The sequence below is a fragment of the Carassius carassius genome, chromosome 16, assembly GCF_963082965.1.
Source record: "Carassius carassius chromosome 16, fCarCar2.1, whole genome shotgun sequence".
In the NCBI taxonomy this organism is placed as follows: Eukaryota; Metazoa; Chordata; class Actinopteri; order Cypriniformes; family Cyprinidae; genus Carassius; species Carassius carassius.
The window spans coordinates 16,505,704-16,528,571 of record NC_081770.1 but is presented as its reverse complement, the minus strand read 5'-3'; the positions used below and the strand labels follow the sequence as shown (position 1 = coordinate 16,528,571).

The 22,868-nt window shown below is 33.7% G+C and overlaps 2 protein-coding genes across 2 annotated transcripts in view; both read left to right on the top strand.

Moving 5' to 3' along the window:
• The window catches only part of ahr2 (aryl hydrocarbon receptor 2), a 59,350-nt gene extending 55,918 nt beyond the window's left edge, over positions 1–3,432 (top strand). Inside the window, exon 11 of the mRNA XM_059569303.1 lies at positions 637–3,432. Coding sequence (XP_059425286.1) covers positions 637–744 — 108 coding nt within the window. The 3' untranslated portion in view covers positions 745–3,432. The remainder of the gene's footprint in view (positions 1–636) is intronic.
• Positions 3,433–5,743: 2,311 nt separating this feature from the next.
• Positions 5,744–22,868, top strand: part of LOC132159716 (aryl hydrocarbon receptor-like) — a 36,805-nt gene continuing 19,680 nt past the window's right edge. The window contains exons 1-2 of the mRNA XM_059569302.1: positions 5,744–6,385; positions 7,998–8,185. Coding sequence (XP_059425285.1) covers positions 6,345–6,385; positions 7,998–8,185 — 229 coding nt within the window. The 5' untranslated portion in view covers positions 5,744–6,344. The remainder of the gene's footprint in view (positions 6,386–7,997; positions 8,186–22,868) is intronic.

Here is a 22,868-nt window from a genome sequence, read left to right as displayed (position 1 = left end):
GATGTTGCTACCGCCACCATGTGTAAAGAAAAACCATATGATTTTGAGGAAGTCTAGAGGTGGACAGAGACACTCAAGATGAATTCATTCCCAATGTGCTCAGTTGTTTTCTTTCCACATTGCGGAAGGAAACAATTGAGGGCAGTCCAGAGTAAGACTAGGTGTCATATTTCTCGATATAATTCAGTTCTGATATATATTTTGATTAATTTGGGTGTTTTTCATTTTGCTTAGATATGAAGAACATGTTCTCTCTGTTAGTGCTGTAAGTTATACAGTGCAGTGTCTTATTGAACTGTTCATTAAAATGTCATTGACACACTATCCCAGTTTTTTTTTTTTTTTTAAAGCATATGCTGGTTAGGTATGATTTGAAGCATGGTAGGTAGTTTGAGCTGGTTTAAGCTGGTCATAACATTTTCAGGGATACTGCATTTTTTTAATTTCTAAACCCTGAATAGTGTAGGAAGCCATTAAAGCAATGCATCAGTAACCATAGACTAGGCACAAAAGTTCAAAATGGAGGGAGTTCTACTTTAAATTCTTTTCCATGCACAACATAATGAATATCATGACATGATTGCCACAGATTGAACAAAACATTCCTTTAATGGTTTCAATTTTGTCCTTCCACAGATCACAAACCCTCCACTTAAGGAGAAAGGAACGCTCCATTTTCCATCGTTGGTCAATGGAACCACCTACATTTCCGAGAACATCCAAAGCAGTTGCTGTGACTATTAGATCATGCTCAATACGGAGACTGATACATCAACAGTGCTGTACTTTTTTCTAGGGGAAAAAAAGCATAAATACAGCAACTTTTTTGTCCCTCGAGAGACATGCGTGTCCCTCGAGAGACAAGAGTGTCTGCTTCTAAAGACACTCTTGGCTGAACACCTGTAAGACATTACAGAACTTTAAAAAGCGATTATACCACAATTTTTTTCACACTTATCTACTTATTCACTTGTTCACACCCTCTCTGATGAGAAATAAGCAGTGGCAGAAAGAAAATATAAATTTTTTTAAGTGCGTCCTTTTATCCCTGAAGGATATTGTTCTGTTTTGCCATTCTGCCATGGAAAAAGAGTGAGATGACGTGTGTAATAGCAAGGAAAGGTGTGTGAGCAAGTGTGTGTTTGTGTGTATGTGCGTGCGAGGTAGCCTAGAGTTCATTTGTGAAGTATGCAGAAGCAACGGTGAAACCTTTTAATTGCAGGGATGAAATTCTGAGGAAATTCAAGATGCACACAAGATGCTATTTATTGGGGTAAGTTTCGACTCAAAAAGGGAAAGTCAATCGGCCTCAGCCAACGCCTTTTATTTTGCCAAACATGTGTGAAATTGGCTGTAGACCTTTAACCTTAGTGTTATCAATGTACCCAACTTTCTCGAAAGAAATTAATACTCTACTGATGGCCTCAGTGGCACCATTGGACTGTCAGAGCAAATTGTTGAATTTGTTGGCTGCAAAATTTTCCCAGAACTTCTCTGAAGCACCACTCACTGCAAGTTGTAAAGTTGACCAAGGAAAACTGAACAGTCCCTGACCACTTTTTCTTCTCAACAACACTTTTTCCATTGAAAGAGTAAAATCCAACTGGTCTTGTCACAATTTTATGGTTGCATTAACCATACGTTTCATGTGTATTACAACAATATCTGAATGTTATCATATCATTTATTGTACAGTTTTTTTTGTTTTGTTTAGTTTTTTGCTGTTTGTTAAAAAATCGTCTTTTGTACTTTTGTATGCATATAATCGAAATTATGGAAATGTCATTGAGCCATTTTTGTCCACTTTTAATTTGCTGATTTCCTTCTTGCTTTCTATTTGCGTTAACACTTATGTGGAAGAATTCTAGGAATTCTTAAATAGTGTTGCGTGCCAGGAGAATCACAGCAGCCAGCATATCCTGCCTCCAGAAGAAAGGTAAAGACAGGACTCCAAAAAAAAGTAAATGTTTGTTGAGAGAAAATTTGATTTTTTTTTTTTTTTCAATGGCCGCAGTGAAAGTCTTTATTCATCTGTGGTTTCATTCTTGGTTAGTCAGGAAATACAGCAGCAGCCAAAAAGTTTAGAAGAAGCACAGTGTAGAGAATGTGCTCACAACTGAATTTGGAAAATTTGTTTTGCGTAAATTTTACGCATTTAATCAAATGCGATTTCCATGGAAATTCAATTTTTATGTAAAGTTTGTAGGCCTTATTTTGAAAGAATATAAAGCCATTTGATTCGATTGTATCAGCACTTTGAATGTGTATGTATACCAAAACATATTTGTAGGAGATGCTGTAGCTATAGAAATATGTCTGATTGGTTTTATTGTGCAAAATGAACTCTTTGAAAAGGCCTTAATAGCCTTAATTTTGTTCATGTTTTTGACCGCTGTTGCTTCTGAGATTTATTCTTTCTCCCTGCAGTAAGAACAGAGTGTATGGTGTGATACTAACCGCAAATATATACAACCCTCAAACTCATGCATCCAAAGCCTTTTCCTTTCATCATCTGAAATGGGAACACTGCGTGCCTTAATTTCTTTCTGCCCAAAGGATATTCCACTTATTTACCTCCCGTCTTCACTCTCTTTGGACGAAATGATAGTGGCTTGCAGAGGAGGAATGGAATTGAAATGGCAGCTATAATTGAACCTGAGAAGTAATGTTTTTAACAACTGGTTGTTGTTTGCATGAATGGAATCGATTAAGCAAGTTTGCGAAGTGTTGTACATAGCCTTGCAGTTCAAAAGTTAAAGGACACTTTCTGTCCGTCTTCTTAAGCACCTTCAAACAGCTTTTGTTTTCTGAGATTAGCTACTTTTTTCGTCTTTGATTTCGTTTGAACTGAAAGTTAAAGGAGTTGTTATGTAAATAAGAGCGTTCTGTTTTTTATTGCCAGATGTCTGCTGGCTAAGAGAGGAGGTTTGTTGTCACTAGAAGATTTGTTTGATTGATGGTTGGTTAATGGACGATCAGTTAGCTGATTGATCCGTTTATCACTGGACAGATTGATTGCGCACAAAAAAATAGCGACGGATTTGGTTTGCGCTGATGTTCGTTGTCATGCTTCAAAATCTATCTATGTCCTAACAAGGCTATGAAACCTCTTCTTGCGCTGTGTAGCTCCGTCCACAGTGCTGTATATTAAATCAGTGGTTCTCAAATGGCTTCGCTTCAGGACTCAGATTTTACAGTGGCTTTTATTGTACAAAAGCCATCAGCCATAATTGTACAAAATGGCTCCCTTGTTTTGATAATTTCATGTATCTTATATACTCTCAGTAAAAGTGTTTCACTTTTTTTGTGTAATTAAATGACGCACAATAAAAATAAATAAAAATAAAAAATTGTTTATTTCCTTTGCTTTGCTTACTTAAATGCCCATAATTTAATAAGATGTTATAATAATGTTAATTTAATATGAAATAACTCAACTAATTTTAATTTATGCAGCCAGTAAGTTTGTTTAAAACACATTGTGGTGTCTAGGTCATTTTTATTTCCCAATCAAAACCTACCAGTTGAGAACCACTGATATGTGTAACTAAAATGTAGTTTTCAATGATAATTACTACACATAAAATCCTGTATATCTACTTAGGAAACTGTTTAGGAGAGTTTCATGACTTCATTACGGTGCCCAAATATTAGTTATTTGTTACTAGACAATGTTTAGTGGTCCAGAAAATGACCTTTCATATTTTCCGTGCCTTCAAGTGCCATTGAATAATACAGGTTAGTAGTGGATTAGGCACCATTAAACGACAAATCGACCTCACTGACAGCATTGAAATCCCCCAGTGCCAAAATAAATGGCACTTGTAAGAACGTCCTCCCCTTCACCACTAAACTACGAATCTCTTAGGAAGAAATAATAGCACTTAACACTTCAGATGCCTGCTTCTTGCATAACGAAGTGTTTGTGAGGCCTCTCTAAATGCAGTATCTGTGTTTTATTTGTTGTATCATTGTATGTTTGTTTCTTTGCTTGCTCACCCAGCACTGTAAATGCTTTTATGTGTACCCTATATCTTATTTTGTACATTATTCTGCACAACTGTAAAATCTGTAGGAGTAAGTGGCTGTCCCACAAATACAGGCTATAAACACACACACATCTATACACATTATATATAAGTATACATATATATCTGTATGTAAAATATAGCTCTGGTTTGCTTTGTATTTGTATTATCAAATGATTCGTTTTTGTTGTGCCCCTCATTGATATCTTCATATTATTAAAGGGGGTTGATGACGCAATGGCTTCAGCTGGTTATTTTACTAGACAGCTGTGTAAATGTGGATAGATAGATAGATAGATAGATAGATAGATAGATAGATAGATAGATAGATAGATAGATAGATAGATAGATAGATAGATAGATAGATAGATAGATAGATAGATAGATAGATTAGATTAGATTAGATTAACCACACGGGGGCGCTAATGTATATATTTTGAACGTGTGCCAGTATGCACCATTTCTATACTATACTATTAGTTTGAAGTGAAACGCAAGAGAGAGAGAGAGAGAATTAACGTTGCATATGGGTGTGCACCCTGCGGTATGGTCGCCCACAGTTTTACAGTGTGTCCTAGAACCAAACTGGGAGATATGCAATAATTTTCGGATCGTCATTTATTCATTAGGTCTACTGCCCTTTAAATGCATGCCTATGAAACAGATGTGTGCAATGTGTATGAAAGAGTCAACAGCCTAACTTGCATGCATTAAAAGGGATTTTGCTGTGGTCCATAAATAAGTATTATATAATGCAGGCATTATAGTCAATAAATGTGGAACACACTTATTTATAAGAAAAAAAAAAAAGCTTCCGAAAGCGCAGGAAATGATGCGTCATAACAGAAGCTTGCAAAAAGGAAATTAACGCCGGGATTTCACCGTGTTGCAAATTCTTTTTTTCCTTCTTTGCAAACACGAGACATGTAAGATCACGATAAAAACGGTTAATGGTGAATAAATATTTTTTTTTTCCATACCATTAAAAATAGAATTTTAATCTGTTAAGGTGGAAATTTTATTTAAAAACATTTGGATAAAAAAAAACAAAAAAACGTTATTGAGAATTTGGTAGTAGTTTTTTTTTTATTGAATTTTCAAATGAGTCTTATAGAAATTATAGATTTTTCTTTTATGCCAAATAAATAAACAAAATCATTAGGATATTAAGTAACGATCATGTTCCATGGAGATATTTTGTAAATTTCCCACCGTAAATATATAAAAACTTAATTTTTGATTAGTAATATGCATTGCTAAGAACTTCATTTAGGCAACGTTAAAGGCGATTTTCTCAGTAGGCCTATTTTATTTTATTTTTGTAATCCTTTTTTTTTTTTTTTTTTTTTTTTTGCACTCTCAGATTCCAGATTTTCTAATAATTGAAGCCTGTCTCGTCCTAATATTGTCCTATTCTAACAAACCATGCATCAATGGAAAATTTTTTATTCAGATTTCAGATTATTATTATTATTATTATTATTACTATATAAAAATTATTATATAAATCAAAATTACCCTTATTACTGGTTCTGTGGTTCAGGGTCACATTTGTCACATTTGTTCGACCTCTGCTATTTTTCCAAGTCCTCTGCGCGTCACGTTTCATTATTAATATTCATAAGCGAGTAATCGTAATTTCAAAGTGCGTTGACCAATCACAGAAGACGTAAAACCTGACGCCCTGTATCCTAGGAGATTTCTCCCCTTTGCCTTTAAGCCGTGGCCTCTGATGTTCTGCGCGCGCTCCTGCTTAAATCTGTGCCGGTTGCTTGGTCAACCAAATGCGCGTAACCCTGCAAGCTGATGTCGGGGGCGCGCCGCTGGGGGACTTGTGGAGCACCAAGCTCGGACCACAATGAATTAAGACACGAAGCTGGAACACATTATGACTGTGGATTTGGTTTATTCTGTGTAAATATAGATTATAACGTCTTGTTTTGTCCAAGCACATGACTTTGGAGGGCTGTTTATACAAGCTCAGCAGCACTGAGGATGTCGAATATGATAAAGAAGACCTGCTGTCACTTCTCATGTGAATGCTGAAGTATATCCGAAGAGGAATGACACTCTGTAACGCTGTTTTGGCGTTTTAAGGTCATTAAATGCAGTAGTTTGGTACAGTGGGGCTTCTGGGTGCCTTATTGGACAGTTTATATTATATTTATTACACTTCTTCGGATTTTTGAATTTGAACACCCACGACCTGTCCAAGAAAACTGATTTTTTTCTCATGTTTAAGTAGAAAGATTGAAGTTTTATCTGCTGTAAATTGTGGGTTGAATTTATTGGAGCTGAAGAGCTAGAGCCTTAAACATGTACGCAGGACGAAAAAGACGAAAACCTGTGCAAAGAAGGTAAGTTTGAAGAATAAATGTGTTGTATGTGTGTGTAATGAATGTGTAGATGGACTGTTATTGATTTATAATTTGTCATTTGTGGTTTTGTTGGTGTTTCTGACTCGAAACTCCTTACAGTACAGTAATGTTCGTCTGACCCAAATCGCATGTGTAATCTGCTCTTTTAGGCCCATCTGTCTGAAGTAAATATTTATGTTGTCTGTTATTATTCTATTTAAGATCATCAAAGCATCACTGGTATTAGTGGTTGCTATTTAATGTATGTGCATCGTGATATTATATTGCCGTTTTCATAAGGTGATTTATTTGTCCTTTTCGTTTCCGTTTTTGATCAAATGAAACTGTTCAAACAGAGGACAAATACATGAAATTGTATTATATTATATTATATTATATTATGTTAAAACCCCTAAAATGGAGTTGTGAACGCCATTCCTGCGAATCAGATAAGAGGCTTGGAAAATATTTTATTTTAAATAATGTATATAGCATGTTATATAATTTTATTATATTCATTATATTATTGTATAATTACAAATCAAATATATTTTATTTAGCAAAATATTTTGTTTAAAATATTATTTTTATTTGCATTGTGTTGTGTAAACTCACTTTTTTTTACAACATGATATTTTGATGGGATTTAGATGTATCAAAATAAACAAATACTAGATTATTGCAATAAAATATATTTTTGTAACTATAAACCTAATATAATATACATAATAATAAAGCTAGTTTTGCATAATAGTTTATATAAATTCAAATATTTTATTTTGACAGTGAATGCAGTAAATTTTTGCGTACAAAATGTCTGCGTAGAGTTTGATTAGAACACAATTTTTTAATGTAAGCTTTCTAGATTTAGCATAGAATTTATAGTGCTTATAATTAAAAGTATGTTAAATAATTTCTGCGCACCTTTAATTTGTTTTAAGTGTAGACCAAATAGGTTTCATGATCCTATATCTTTACATAAACCATTCAGAGCTTATTTTATACTCTTAGATAACAGAATTACTACTAATAATTATGTTTTGTATTTTTAAAATATTTTCATTATATTTTATTATGTACAATATTTCAATCAGCTACATTTGTCTAAAATTGCTTTAGTATCTGTAGTGATTTTTTTTAGTTTTTTTCCTTTTGTATTCATCTTTGAATTACACTATCTTTTATCTATAATAAAATCGTGCATTCATATTTACAGTAACAGATTAATTGTTTTGTAACAGCTCTGTGTGTATGGATTTGTGATGTGTGTGCGTTTTAGGGCTCAGATTTTACATTTGGGCGGTGACCCAAATTTGTATGTTGTTCAAAGATTCACACAAATTTCCTTAAAATCAAACACTGAAACTTATTATTATAACCAAGAACAGCACAGACACAACAAAATGCAAAGTTATTAACATGACAGGCAGAAAAGGACAGATTGGGTAAATTTCATAAAAACAACAGCCTGTGCAAATCAATGCGAGACTTGTGAATGTGGCTCCTGTATTTTCATGCCGTCCGTGATTGTCCAAACAGACCATGCATTTAAACAACACTGTTGAATGTGATCTTAACATGTGTGTGTTTTTTTGTTGTTTTTGTTGCTCAGTGTGAAGCAACCCTCAGCTGAAGGGGTGAAGTCTAACCCATCCAAGCGTCATCGAGATCGGTTGAACTCTGAGCTGGACCGGTTGGCCAGTCTCCTTCCGTTTCCAGAGGAGGTCACGAGCAGCCTTGACAAACTCTCCATCCTGCGGCTGAGTGTCAGTTATCTACGTGCTAAGAACTTCTTCTCTGGTGAGTTCACGTGCTCCAAGTGGCTGGAGGTTGTGTAGCTGTGTAGACCGACAGTACTGTTGTAGTTAGTACCATGCCGTAATGCAAAGTCAGGCAGAATAGACTTTTATTTAGATATATTTAGACACAAATATCATCATATCGTCTTTATTTATAAACTGCAATTTTGTAAAATTAGATAGATAGACAGACAGACACACAGACAGACAGACGGACGGACGGACAGACAGATATATAGATAGATAGACAGACGGACGGACGGACAGACAGATATATAGATAGATAGACAGACGGACGGACGGACGGACAGATATATAGATAGATAGACAGACGGACGGACGGACGGACGGACAGACAGATAGATAGATAGATAGACAGATAGATAGACAGACAGACAGATAGATAGATAGATAGAGACACAGACAGACAGACAGACAGACAAACAGATAGATAGACGGACGGACGGACGGACGGACAGACAGATAGATACAGACAGACAGACAGACAGATAGATAGATAGATAGATAGACAGATAGACAGATAGAGACAGACAGACAGACAGACAGATAGATAGATAGACAGATAGATAGACAGATAGATAGACAGATAGATAGATAGATAGATAGATAGATAGATAGATAGATAGATAGATAGATAGATAGATAGATAGATAGATAGACCAACGGACGGACAGATAGATAGATAGATAGATAGATAGATAGATAGATAGATAGATAGATAGATAGATAGATAGATAGATAGATAGATAGATAGATAGATAGATAGACAGACAGACAGACAGACAGACAGACAGACAGACAGATAGATAGATAGACAAAAACCAACAGATAGACAAAAAGATAAGTAGATAAACATAGACAGGTGAGAAGACTGATAAATGAACAAATATATAAACAAATAGTCAGACAGACAAACATTTGTTAGTAAATAGTCTTTTTTTCTTTTTTATATTTATATATTTATTTTCCCATATTTACTCACTCAAGCTTGTTATTTTGCTTGTTAGTGCCACAATTGTGCTGCTCCGTCTCCTCCAGGAGTTTCGTCTGTTTGTTTTTGGGATTTGAGTGTAGAAAATCATCGGCGTCAGAACTTTAACCATTGTTTTCTCTATACACACAAAGATTCTGGCCGAAGCTTTTTGCTCATCTTTCCCTTCCAGCTTATGAAGGAAACATCATAACAATACGTCCACAAGTTCTTCTACGCATGCATTACTCCTTCTTTCCCTTCAGACAACATATAATAAACTCGGAGCAAATTTGCGTCTGTAACCGCAGTGTTATTGGATAAATATGTCATTGTCTCTGTGACTCGGGAATGGAGACGGACATGCTGCGCTGCACTGCGGGAACAGACCTCCTCTGAGGCATGAATAATTAAACATAACGAGCTTAAAGAATTTATAAAATGGAGGGGTGTGTTTATTTAAGGAAGTGGAGTTTAAAATGGCTGTTCAGGTGGACGACTGATGAATTATGCGCATGAAGCTGGGTTTATGAATCATCTGGTGTTGTCGTTTTATAACAATGATGGATTGTACAATAATTGTCATTGCAACATCAATGATAACGTCATTTATGTTACTGCAGGGATCATTATTATAAATTGTTATTCAATTTACTTTTAGACATTAAAATCATTAGTGCTATCCAACAGCAGTCGCAGCTTAAAATAAACATATTTTGTGTGCAATCATGTCAAATGTTTTATTAGAACTATATATATATATATATATATATATATATATACTAGCCTGGACCGTGTATTGCAAATAATTGTATTTATATATTTAATAATAATTGCTATAAAATAACTTTATTATTTATAATTTTATTTATAATTTTCCATCTTATAGTGTTACATAAACAATTGAAAGCTTATTTTAAACTCTCATATAATAAATTTACCAATTATTTAATTTCTGTTTTATAAATATTTTATTATTATGTAATCCATTATTTAAATTACACATTGACAACTGCATCATATAGGAAGTTTCTTAAAAGGGAAATGCAGATTGTTTATTTGTAAATTGTAGAAAATTATTTTAGAATTATTTTTATGGAAAAGGCTGTTTTTATTTTGCTTTAATTTGTTTATCTTTGTTTTATTACATTTTTTCCTGTTTAGAACTGAGTATGAAAATGATCTCTGATCGCACCTTTTTGTATAGCGACTGACTCTGGATCAGCATAAACAGCTTCTGAAGGCCTCCCTGGGGAGGCAGAGATGTTGTACGACTGAATGTAGGTCAGTGTTTGCAGCATTTCTAATGCCTCAGGAAGCATTCTGTGTTATCTGAGAGACGGCAACTAAAACAAGACCCCAATTAGACTTGCCCTTCTTTATAGTGCACTTCTTAGTGTTGTCTTTTCCTTGCTCTTTCTGTCTCTATTTATATTCTTCAACTCCGGTCATGGCACCAGCGGTTACATTCCCCCTCTCTCTTCTATCCTTGAGAGAAACATAACATAATTTGTTATGCGTAAATAAAACATCATTTGTTATGAGTAAACAGAACAAATGCTCTTTGACTTGTGAGTATTAGATTCCAGCTTTCAGTAAAATGCTTGTTAGAACTGGGAAATAGAGCTAAATCTTTAGTTTTTTGTTTTACTGTCTTCTCATGCAGTGAATTGGCCTCCTGAATTAGGAATAGTAATGCTTAGGACAAATGTGTTTTGTTTAGTTTTGTTTAAAAACGTTGAGATTCCAACACTAAATGTTTTGTTTTGTTTTGATGCTGGGGAGATTACAACACAAATTTTTGTTTGTTTGTTTGTTTTTTTGTTTGATGAGATTCCAACACAAGATGGTTTCGTTTTCTGCTTTTTGTTTTTAGTCAAAAATATTGAACGGATTAAAAAAATATATAGATATATATAAATATAAAAACACATAATAAAATTAATAGATATATACAATATATATTGTTTATTTATATATTTATTTATTATTTTATAAATTATTTAAATATTAATATATTCTAGTAACAGGTGCAGTGGATAAGACACATGCCATTGGTGTGAGAGACCCGGGTTCGAATCCACTGTGAGACACCAATGTGTCCCTGAGCAAGACACTTAACCTCTAGTTGCTACAGAGGCGTGCGACCTCTGACATATATAGCAATTGTAAGTTGGACAAAAGCGTCAACTAAATGTAAACATAATATTTTTTTTATTCACATTTTTATGAGAACATCATGATGATCTTAAGTTTTGTCTTGTTTTTTTTTTTTAATCAATTTTGCCCACTAATGTGTTAAATAAATAAAGACAGAATTGCACATGAGAGCGTAATTCTGAGGCCACATTTGGATATCTGATTTCCGCCTAGAAGATTTTTTTACCCCATATTTATATGATTATTTGTATTGTCAGCTTAACGCAGGGCAATCCTTAATCTTTCTATGCATGCTGGATACCTACGAATTAGGACCAAGAACCAGATGGCTCTTCATTTCGATCAACTTTAGCCATTAAAAAGAGTTTTTTTCCTTTTTTTTTAACCTTCTCTCTTTGTTTATTCCTTTATCTCTCCTCATCCGAGGTTCTTAGCATTTTTCTTTTTTTTATTTACATAATCCTATTTTTAATTCCAGACGAATTCTGTATGCAGTTAAAAAATATTAACAGTATGCTTCCTGTGTGATTTAGCTCAGATGTTACATATTTCTCCAGTTTTTGGTTGATTATTAAGCATGCCAGACTAGTAAACTGTAACATAAGCACATTAAAACCAATGTTTCCATATCATATGATAATGTGATTTTTGCCACATTGAGGAGTATAAAAAGACCCAAATTGTTTCTAAAATGTGCCTCTCTCCGGTTTGTCTCAGAAGGGCTTCACCAAGGCACCATGGGAATTCTGACTCATATGAAAGCAAAGGAGATGAAGGAGCGAGGCATTAATTACGCCATGATGGAAAGTGGATTGTGAACACCATCTTGGCAGAATTCTGCTGATTTATGGAAAGCTTATGGTTATGACATTTATTAGACACACAAATAAAAAGCCGTGGATATCTTGCCAGCATTCATTAGTCAAGCCCCGATTAGAATGATTCATTTTCTCATGAGATGTTTTCACAGAATCAGATGCCTGTGGTTTGTTTCGTTTGATGCCGCAACAATGTCGTGTTGTTTTAATTTCTGGCTTAAAATACACGTAGACATAAACAGTGCTGTGATTGTATGTGTATTAAAGGGATTATCACATTTACGCATATGGTTCTGATAGCAGACGTAGTTTCTCGTTTAACTGTTGCTCTCGTCATCTGAGATCAGGATATTGTGTTCGTAAACTCCAGCGGCCCGTGTCAAGTAAGTGTTTTATTCATTTTGTGGCATTTCCATTTACACAGTAGCCCATTATTGAGGTCGCGTGAGCAAAATGTGTTTATCATCGTACAGTAGAGTTTGTTTAATAATTGTTCCTGTAGCTCAAGTGGTAGAGCATTGCATTAGCAAGCGCAAGGTTGGGGGTTCGAATCCCAGGGAACCAATGTTAGGAGAAAATTGTTAGCCTGAATGCAATGTCAGTCGCTTAGCATCTGCTAAATGCATAAATGTAAATTTATTTAAATAAAATATTTATGTTTATTTATTATAATTACATTGTCATGTCAACCTGATATATATGACAAGACAAATTCAAAATTAAAACTTTTAATAATTTAATAACAAAAATAACATTATTATATATATATATATATATATATATATATATATATATATATATATATATATATATATATATATATATATATATATATATATATATATTGAAGTATAGTTAGGTTTGCAAGGACGTTGTTTTGCGAGTTCAGTAAATATATAGCTGATGTTTTGAAATGATTTCTCTCTGTAAATAGTAAGTAGTCTCCCTGACTAACATTTTAACTGCTCTTTCTCAGTAAAGTAATCATCTACAGTGAAAAGGGATGTTTGAAATGAGGCAGAAATCCCTGCTAAGCATCAACATTATTCCAGTCTAGTCAGTGCTAGACTAGATTAGCACAATTAGCATCCTGCTTTACAAGATCTCTGCTCTAATCACCAGTCACCCTGCCAAAACCAGTCTCTGATCGCTTTTTCCACGAAGTGTCCGCTGCAAAGATCACTCCTTGACTGGTTGTCCCTGCTTTTACAGCAGATTATATCACACTTTGTGCAGTATCTGCAGTAGAAGCAAATGCTTTTTTCCCCTGCCTTGAAAACACAAAAATTCCAGAAAGTTACATAACAGTGGCTTTTCTTTTTTTTATATATATATATATATAAGAAAGATTGACATGATGTTATCATGTTAATCAGAATTTTTCAATAAGTAAAATTCGATATTGAATTATTTAAGTTGAAATGTGGGAAAAATATAACAATTATTAATATTTGTATATATATATATATATATATATATATATATTTTTTTTAGGAAATGTAGGACAAATATAACATTTTTATGTTTTAGGAAATTTGGTACAAGGGATTGCCTTTATATTTTAAAAAATTAAGCAAAATAAACATTTACTCTGATTAATTAATGACTTTCATTCAAATTAAACATGTAGGCATATAATAGTAATAATCAAATGTATTATAATATCATTATTATTATATTATTAAAATGTATAATCTTTTACATAATAATATCAATTTGTTTCTGTTAATATTAATATATTTTGTATTATTATTAATAATAATTTATTTATTTTTATTGTTTTGCTATGAGGGTACTTTCTGTAGTCATAATGTGTTATTTATATGGTCTCGTGCCTTCAAGCCCAAAGCTCTCTTGAATTGACTGAATTGGCACACTTTTTCCCATTGTCCTTTTGTATGCCCCCTGTCGCCGGTTGCTAAGCACCCCATTCATACAATAGACAAACTTCCCTCCACGGTGAGAGATGAATTAGATCGACCCTCTTCAGTTCAAGAAAGTGTGGCCATTTCCTTTCACAGCGGTGGTGTACTGGATGCCTTTTAGGTGGGTCTTTGTCTGGGATTAGTGTTTGTGTGTCAGGAAACGCTGTACTGTTCAACACACTTGCATTGACCCTTTGGGGCCCTTAAGCTACTAAAAGGGTGAACTGCACAAAGAACAGCAAACAAAGCTGAGTTTGTTCAGAGATGCTGGAATTTAACATCTCCTAGGACTCAGAATAGCCTGATTGACATCCTGGAGTTAAGAGGTTATAGAGTTAAAAGATGAGAAGCTAATTTGTCATTTAAATTGGATTTGATAGACTTTACTGAACTCAGTGACTCAGAGCAGTGGTTCTCAACCCGCAGCCCGTCACAAATTCAAATGCGGTCCACATGCTGAACAGAATTAAAAAAAAAAAAATCAGTTGTACAATTCATTTTAGTTTTTACATTGATTTTAAATTGTACTAAACAAATATAAGATATGTTTTTATGTAAAATATTTTTTTTTCTTCAAAGGCCTGTATTATTTTAGACGTGTAGGCTACTCCCGTAGTTAACGTTATGCATTTAACGAACATTTACAAGTGCACACTTTGGTAGAATTCAATTCAAAATAGTCATCAGCAGGCATTAGTTCAGTAAAACTGAGCATCAGAATGGACAGATTTGTTATTTAGGGAGAAATATAAAATGTGGAAATGCCAGCAAAGGAACACATACAAACAAGAATAGTCTTATCTGTCTGTCTATCTGTCATTCTGTCCATCTCTGTCTACCTTTTGTCTGTTTATCTGTCTTTCTGTTTATCTGTCTTTCTGTTTATCTGTCTTTCTGCCTATCTCTGTCTGTCTGTGTCTGTCTGTCTGTTTGTCTTTCTGTCAATCTCTGTCTTTCTGTCTGTCTCTGTATATGTCTGTCTGTCTGTCTGTATATCTCTGTCTGTCTGTCTGTCTGTCTGTCTGTCTGTCTGTCTGTCTATCTATCTCTGCGTGTCTGTCCATGTCTGTCTGTCTGTCTGTCTATTTGTCTGTCTGTCTGTGTCTGTCTGTCTGTTTGTCTTTCTGTCAATCTCTGTCTTTCTGTCTGTCTCTGTATATGTCTGTCTGTCTGTCTGTATATCTCTGTCTGTCTGTCTGTCTGTCTGTCTGTCTGTCTATCTATCTCTGCGTGTCTGTCCATGTCTGTCTGTCTGTCTGTCTATTTGTCTGTCTATTTGTCTGTCTGTCTGTGTCTGTCTGTCTGTTTGTCTTTCTGTCAATCTCTGTCTTTCTGTCTGTCTCTGTATATGTCTGTCTGTCTGTCTGTATATCTCTGTCTGTCTGTCTGTCTGTCTGTCTGTCTGTCTGTCTGTCTGTCTGTCTGTCTGTCTGTCTATCTATCTCTGCGTGTCTGTCCATGTCTGTCTGTCTGTCTATTTGTCTGTCTGTCTGTCTGTCTGTCTATCTATCTCTGTCTGTCTGTCTGTTTCTCTGTCTGTCTATGTCTGTCTGTCTGTCTGTCTGTCTGTCTGTCTGTCTGTTTCTCTGTCTGTCTATGTCTGACTATCTGTCTATGTCTGTCTGTCTGTCTGTCTATGTCTGTCTGTCTATTTGTCTGTCTATCTGTCAGTTTGTCTCTGTCTGTCTGTCTGTCTGTCTATGTCTGTCTGTCTACGTCTGTCTGTCTGTCTGTCTGTCTGTATGTCTGTCTAATTGTCTATCTGTCTGTCTGTCTGTCTATCTCTGTCTCTCTGTCTTTCTGTCTATCTCTGTCTGTCTGTCTATCTGTTTTTCTGTCTGTCTGTCTGTCTGTCTGTCTGTCTATGTCTGTCTGTCTGTCCGTCTATTTTTATGTCTTTCTGTCTGTCGATCTATCTCTGTCTGTCTTTCTGTTTGTCTGTCTGTCTGTCTCTCTGTCTATCTGTCTGTCAGTTTGTCTGTCTCTGTCTGTCTCTGTCTGTCTGTCTTGTCCTGTTTATCTATCTCTGTCTCTGTCTATCTATTGCCACATTTCCACTGAATTTACCCAGAACAATTGTACCAGGAACTTTTTTTCCCAGGAGCTATTTTCCCCCAGACCTGTTGCTTTCTGCTTTTCCACCACTGTCTAAAGTACCAGGAAGATTAGGCAAATAATCTGGTGATGTAGGTCTGCGCGTTTCTCAATACAAACTACGCAAATTTCTATTTTATATTTTATGTTTAACCACTAAAGAGACATCAGAGTCACTGGCAAATATCAGAAGGACTAGCCGAGGTGAGCCTGCTCTCGTCGGTAAACATGAACAGTGAGCTCCCACTGATCGCGTGGAGTTGACCGTCTCCGAAATTGGCAAAACACGTTTTTAAATAGGTGTTGTCTTTATAAATACAACACAGATTTAAGTTTTAAACCGCTATATTCTTGCCTGAAATACTTTTAAAACTACATTTCATGACACAATAACAATAATATAATTTTGAAAATTATCTGAATAAATGGTGATTGAAATCACAATGGTGCATGAACTCAACCAATCAGCATGCTCAGCGCCCAAGTCCCACCCCCAAAAGTTCCAGACCTTTGAAAAAGTACTACCTCACAAGCAGGGACTTTCTGAGGGGCAATTTTTTACCCAGAACTTTATTTAGATCCTGGTTTCTGCTGTGGAAACAAACTGCGAACCAGCCCAAAGTCCCTAGTAAAGTTCCAGCGGTGGAAACGCGATTATCTCTCTCTCTCTCGCTCTCTTTTTCTCTGTCTCTCTCTCTCTGTCTGTCTGTCTGTCTATCTCTCTGTCTGTCTCTATCTATCATCTATCTATCTATCTATATGTCTGTCTATATATCATCTGTTTGTCTATCTATGGATCTGTCTATATATCATCTGTTTGTTTGTCTGTGTATTTACCTGCTTGACTCTCCTCTGTTTCTTTCAGCCATGACACCTTGTATCTTTCTCCCACCTTCCGTGTATAAACTCAACTATACTCAAACAAGTAGTGCCAGATGAAAGTGGTTTGGTAGAACAAATTCAAGAGCTAATCCACTTACATTCATGCCGAGATCTCTTTGAAAAGCGAGAGAACAGGGAGGGCAAGGCAGAAACGAAAGAGGGCCTGTAAAAACAGTCTGGCAGCAGTGAACTCTTGAACCTTTGGCTAAATGAGGTGAGGTTGCTTCACGTCAGAGAAGAAAAGAGAGAGCTGGTGGAGTTAGTAAACGTGGGCAGGACTCCGTGATCAGCTTAGAGGAAAATGAATGTGTTTTTCTTAATCAAGCACGGCTGGTGTTGAATTAGTATTCAAAGGACATTTTGACCTCTAGCAATACTTCGTAACACGCGAAAAGAAACTGTTTCACATTAACAGAGCTGTGTTTATATGGTGGATACACACACTTTACCAAGTTTGTTCTCTGATTGTGGCATTACAGTGGTATGCGTGTGCATGTCAAAACATCTTTTACATTGTGTTGTGTCACACGTATTTGTACTTAAATCAAGTATTTGGTCCTCCTCCATTTTTTCCATGTTACTTTATTTTATCAGAGATTAGATAAAACTCATCTTATTATTATTATTATTAATAAAATATATAAACAGATGTTGTAGTACTAGTATTGTAGTATTTGTGTTAAAATATTTATTTATTTACTTGTATTTAAGATTTCATAAAGAATCTGCCAAGAAATTGATTAAAATGTAAACAAAATTAATTTTGACCGATGATATATTTATCTATTTAAATCTCACAAGAAATGCATTACAATTCAAATAAATAAAGTAAACAGAGTAAAATTTGTGTAAAACTAAATTTCACTCAGAAATTGCGATAAGATTTCACACACAATTGAAAGAAATGTCAAGTAACAATAAATTAAACAATAATTATTAAATAGAAAACTGAAATAGTGCTTTCTTGTAAACCTACTGCAATAATCTTTTTTTAACAACAAAAAATATATATTTACTTATTTCTTAATGATTAACTATTTTAATTCTGCTTTAAATCTATTTCCATGTGGCAGCAATTTTTCTTAATAATACGTTTTATTTTTTCCATCTGTATTTAATGTGTAATATTGTCCATTCTCTAATCAATATAATCTTTCCCAGCAAATAAGAAGCCCTTTCGGTCAAACAGTTCCTTATATTCGTTCCACATGTTCAAACTTTAAAAACAGCGGAGAAAATGTAACTGTACTCTGGACTGTCCTCACATTCATTTCATTTTATTAGGTACTTTAGTGTTACGATCATAATGTGAGCTCATGCACTGGTCATTTTAGCTGTTTTGGCACAACTAAAGACAGCTAAACCTAAGCTCAAAAGTCATATACATTTCAGGATAGACGTCTTTGGTTTGAAGCGCTTGACTGTACTTTTTGTTGTTTGGCTCCTCCCTTTGTTTTTTAATAATGATCGTTTGAAATATATTGTGTATAGTTCTGTTCTCTTTGTCTTTTGGTGCTAAATTTGAAGCCTGGTTCCTTGCTAGAGAACTATTTGTTACGCTAATGCTAAGCTACATGCTACGCTGACTAACTTTAATGATCATGGCAGCCATCTTGGTGAAATAATCTCAAAAACAACCCCTGGAATGTCACAATTTACAGCTCAATGTCTTGAAAAAACAATGATTGGCAGGCAAGACCTTAAAAAAACTATTTATCATATTTATTTAAGCGATTTTAATGCTAACGACGTCACTAATTCACAGATCTCCTCTTGAGAATATTTGTGTGTGGTTTTGTTTGTTCATCTGCTTTTCCAGGAATGATGTGAGCTGTGATGTAACCAAATTCGCTGGATCAGATTCGCTGAATTGCCACATAACAGAAATCCCATCTGGAACGATTCACATCTGAGCTTAATTGTCCACTCGTTTGGACAGACAGATTGAATATCTCTCTGTTTGACGAGCTAAATGCTCCCCGGTCAAGGCTGATGAAGATATTTCAACTTTGATCTGTTTATAGGTAGGATACCATGGTGATTTCAACAAATACAGGTTTATGAACCCAATAGTTGGATTTAATGGAATGAAAAACATTCTTTTCGCACCTCGTTACTGGAGTACTTTAACATCTGTGATGTATCATATAAAACCAAAGGTTCACATCTTTACAGCTCGTTTCAAAGTGGGAACCGACACCTTTTGGACTTTTATTCTTTGACCCTACCAAACTATTTATTGTGAAAGGTCTGGAAGAACAAGCTGAACAATCGGCATAACGCTTGACATTTAAGGGTTTTATCAAACTTCTAATCTGATTTTATTAAACTTTGGCATCTTTTAATTTATTTTACTTAAATTTATCTTTTCTATTTCATTTAATTTTTTAATTTTTCATTTGTTTTTTTAGGGCTGTCAATCGATTAAAATTTATTTAATAACTTTATTGCACAGGAATTTAATACAAATCTACAGTTATGTCAGTTGTATTCTAATTTATATATTACTGATTTTATTTAAAATTTTCTATTTTTAAATATTTTTATTACTAAAATTCTATTTATTCTTTTTTTTTTAAAGCTTGTCAGTTAAGTTCAATAAAATGTAGGCAAATTTATTATAAATTACATATTATTGATTTAATTTTTTATGTTTTTATTCATTTTATTTATTATTACATTTTAGCATTTTAGTAAATCTTTTAAATATGATTATTTGATGATATACACATTTGGGGAATGATAATATTTTTTATCATAATAATGTAATACTTTTTCTATTATTATAAGCTATTATTTTAGGCGATTAAGCTATTATTTTAAATTATTATCAGCTGTTAACAAATTAAAGTATAGGTTAATCAAATAATTATGCATTCAAAAAACTTCACAAAATCTTTTATGAGGGTATTTAGGATGAATTTGCAAATGTAAAACCAACTAGATAAATGTTCTTATTACTTCCTAGTGCTGCCCACAAACTGTTTTGTTTTAATCAGGAGTGCATTGCTGTTTTTCTAGGGTATTTACATCAGTAAAAAATCCATAAGGAGCTCCGGTCAAGACCTCTGCCTCTGTTTGACGTGTTTCCGCTCATTGCCGCCCCGCTGTCACACTACAATACATCGGAATGTGGACGAGATTTTTGCTTTAGGGAGAAACACACACATACTGTAAACACACACACTCACACAGTTAGGAGCACATCCAGTGGAGGGGCTCGCTGTGTATGTACACACTGGATTTTTAACTCTGTATGTGTGTGTGTTGTGGCTACAGCTGGCTTTCTACAGTGTTTAGTGAAGGAGACAGATGTTGTTTGCTGGTGTTCAGTGTGCAGTGCAGCTGTCGGACAGAAACACAAATGATTCTGCTCTACATATTGCAAGCTAAAGAGCCCAAAACCTGTTGAATGGATAGGGTGAAGAATTTTTTATGTATTTTTGTTTTATGCATAATTTGTCTAGTTAGTCTATTTTATTATTATTATTTTTTTTTTATTTTTTATTGCTGTTAACCAGTTAAAATATTTAATGGATTTTGTTCATGCACTTTATTATGTGCAGAATTCTTGGTTGTATTTTATTTTTACAGCAGCAATGGATTAATGTATTTTATAAATTTTTAATGAAATTCTATTTTATGCATAATTCCTTTAGACTAGGTAGGCAAAATAAAATAAAAATCTTTTCTTTTCTTTTTTTTGGATGCTTTTTATTATTTTTGAAGGCTATCAACTGATTAAAATATTTAATTGAGATTGCATTGTTCTAGAATTTCATAGCTCTTACATCTAAACATAGCAGTTGAATTCCAAATTATAATGTACAGATAGGCTCATTTATATTTTTAATTATTCTTTATTTTATATTGCAGTTGCCATTGGAATTGTTTACTGTAAAAAAAAAATAGATCCATAAAATACCAGTAAAAGTACAAAAAAGTGTCTCAATATATAATGCATACTGAATTGCATAATGTAAAGATAATCCAATATTTTAAATATATATTATTTAACAAGACACTGTGCAAAAATTAAAAAAAGAAGGAAAAAGCAGACTGAATTAAAACTGTGAATGAAAAATATCAATGGGTAAAACTCATAAAATCAGCTTTCCATTAAATCTCCATCTTTAATGATTCATTTGCCATTTGTTCCTGTTTTTAAACTTACTTCCTGTCACTGAGATCATGTGCTCTCCCCTTTGACACAATCTCACCCTTTCATGAATAACTCATTAATTTTGCAAGACTAATGCTATCATAATTCATGGTTTGGCATCTAATTCTGACATCTAGTTTCTCTTTAGACCTGAGTGATGCTGTGACTAGCATGCTAACTGTGTTGGACAACAAAACCTTGCGTAAACTGATCCTAAAACCAAACAAAATGTTTAGATTGAAATAGCATGTGGTAGCAATGCTTGTGCAATCCCAGTTTTATGTTCTTTGCTTTTTTGTTTTGTTTTACTGTCTGTATGAGTGAGTTTAGCGCATCTTAGCGTTTAGCAGGCCTCTATATTCCAGCGCTATGCGCTTAGCAAACCTTTAAGCCACAGTTGTGTGAGATGTTGCCAAGTAATACGGATAGAAGGAGAAGGGAGTGAAAAAGAGAGCACGTTTGACTCTTACTTGCGAGTCATTCATCTGTGTGTGCCGAGAGATGTGTGTTGTGATGGTTTTATCGTTTGCTGGCTGTCGCTCAAGCGCTGTGTTCAGCCGGGCTCAGCTGAATTTTGCCTGATCATCCCAATCCCTCGGGCCGCTCGCAGGCACCCACATCTGCTGCTGTGATGTCATCAACACGTGACATGCCGCTTTGGATTGAGTGTTAATATTTGATACCCAACATAGCCTCTTTCTCATTCTATCATTTTTATCTTCCTCACAAGACACATGAAACTACTCCCTTTTACAGTCTTTAACCTACAACATAGAGAAAAGAGAGTGTTATTCAATTACATTTTACTGAATTTTTTTCAAATGAATGAATTCATATATTAAAAGTTGTTTCTGAATATAAAATCAATATGTATATTCTTAACCAGGATCTAAAATATTTATTTATTTTTGACACACCTGTTAATGGATGAGATATATATTATTATATTATATTATATTATATTATATTATATTATATTATATTATATTATATTATATTATATTATATTATATTATATTATATTATATTATATTATATTATATTATATTATATTATATTATATAAACATAAACATATATATTATAAACATAATTATATGTTCATTATGTTCGTATATGTTCATTATTTTAACTCATTTTATAACAGAAAAATCTATTTTTAAATATTTAGATATTAATGTTTTCACACAATTTTAATAATGTTTAATTTATTTTAATGTATTGTAAATAGTTTAATAGTTAACATAATACTAATATATATAATACATATTTCCCTTATCTATTATATTTTTTCATATCTATCTATCTATCTATCTATCTATCTATCTATCTATCTATCTATCTATCTATCTATCTATCTATCTAATATACAGACACTGTATATTAGAAAATAACAAATAATGTTTTGTTAATCATGTTTAATCTATCTATATCTAATCTAGTGATTTAACTTATTCCATTTAAAATGTTTCTTTCTTTTTTTAAATGACATTTATTCAATTTTTTTTATAATATTATATTTTACTATTTATTTGTTAAAATTTCCTGATTTCCTACTAATAACGTAATGCTGAGATTTGAATTACTTGATTCATATGCCCCCTTCAGCTGTTTTGACTCTGCCTGTAATCCCACAAGAAATCAAGCCAAAAC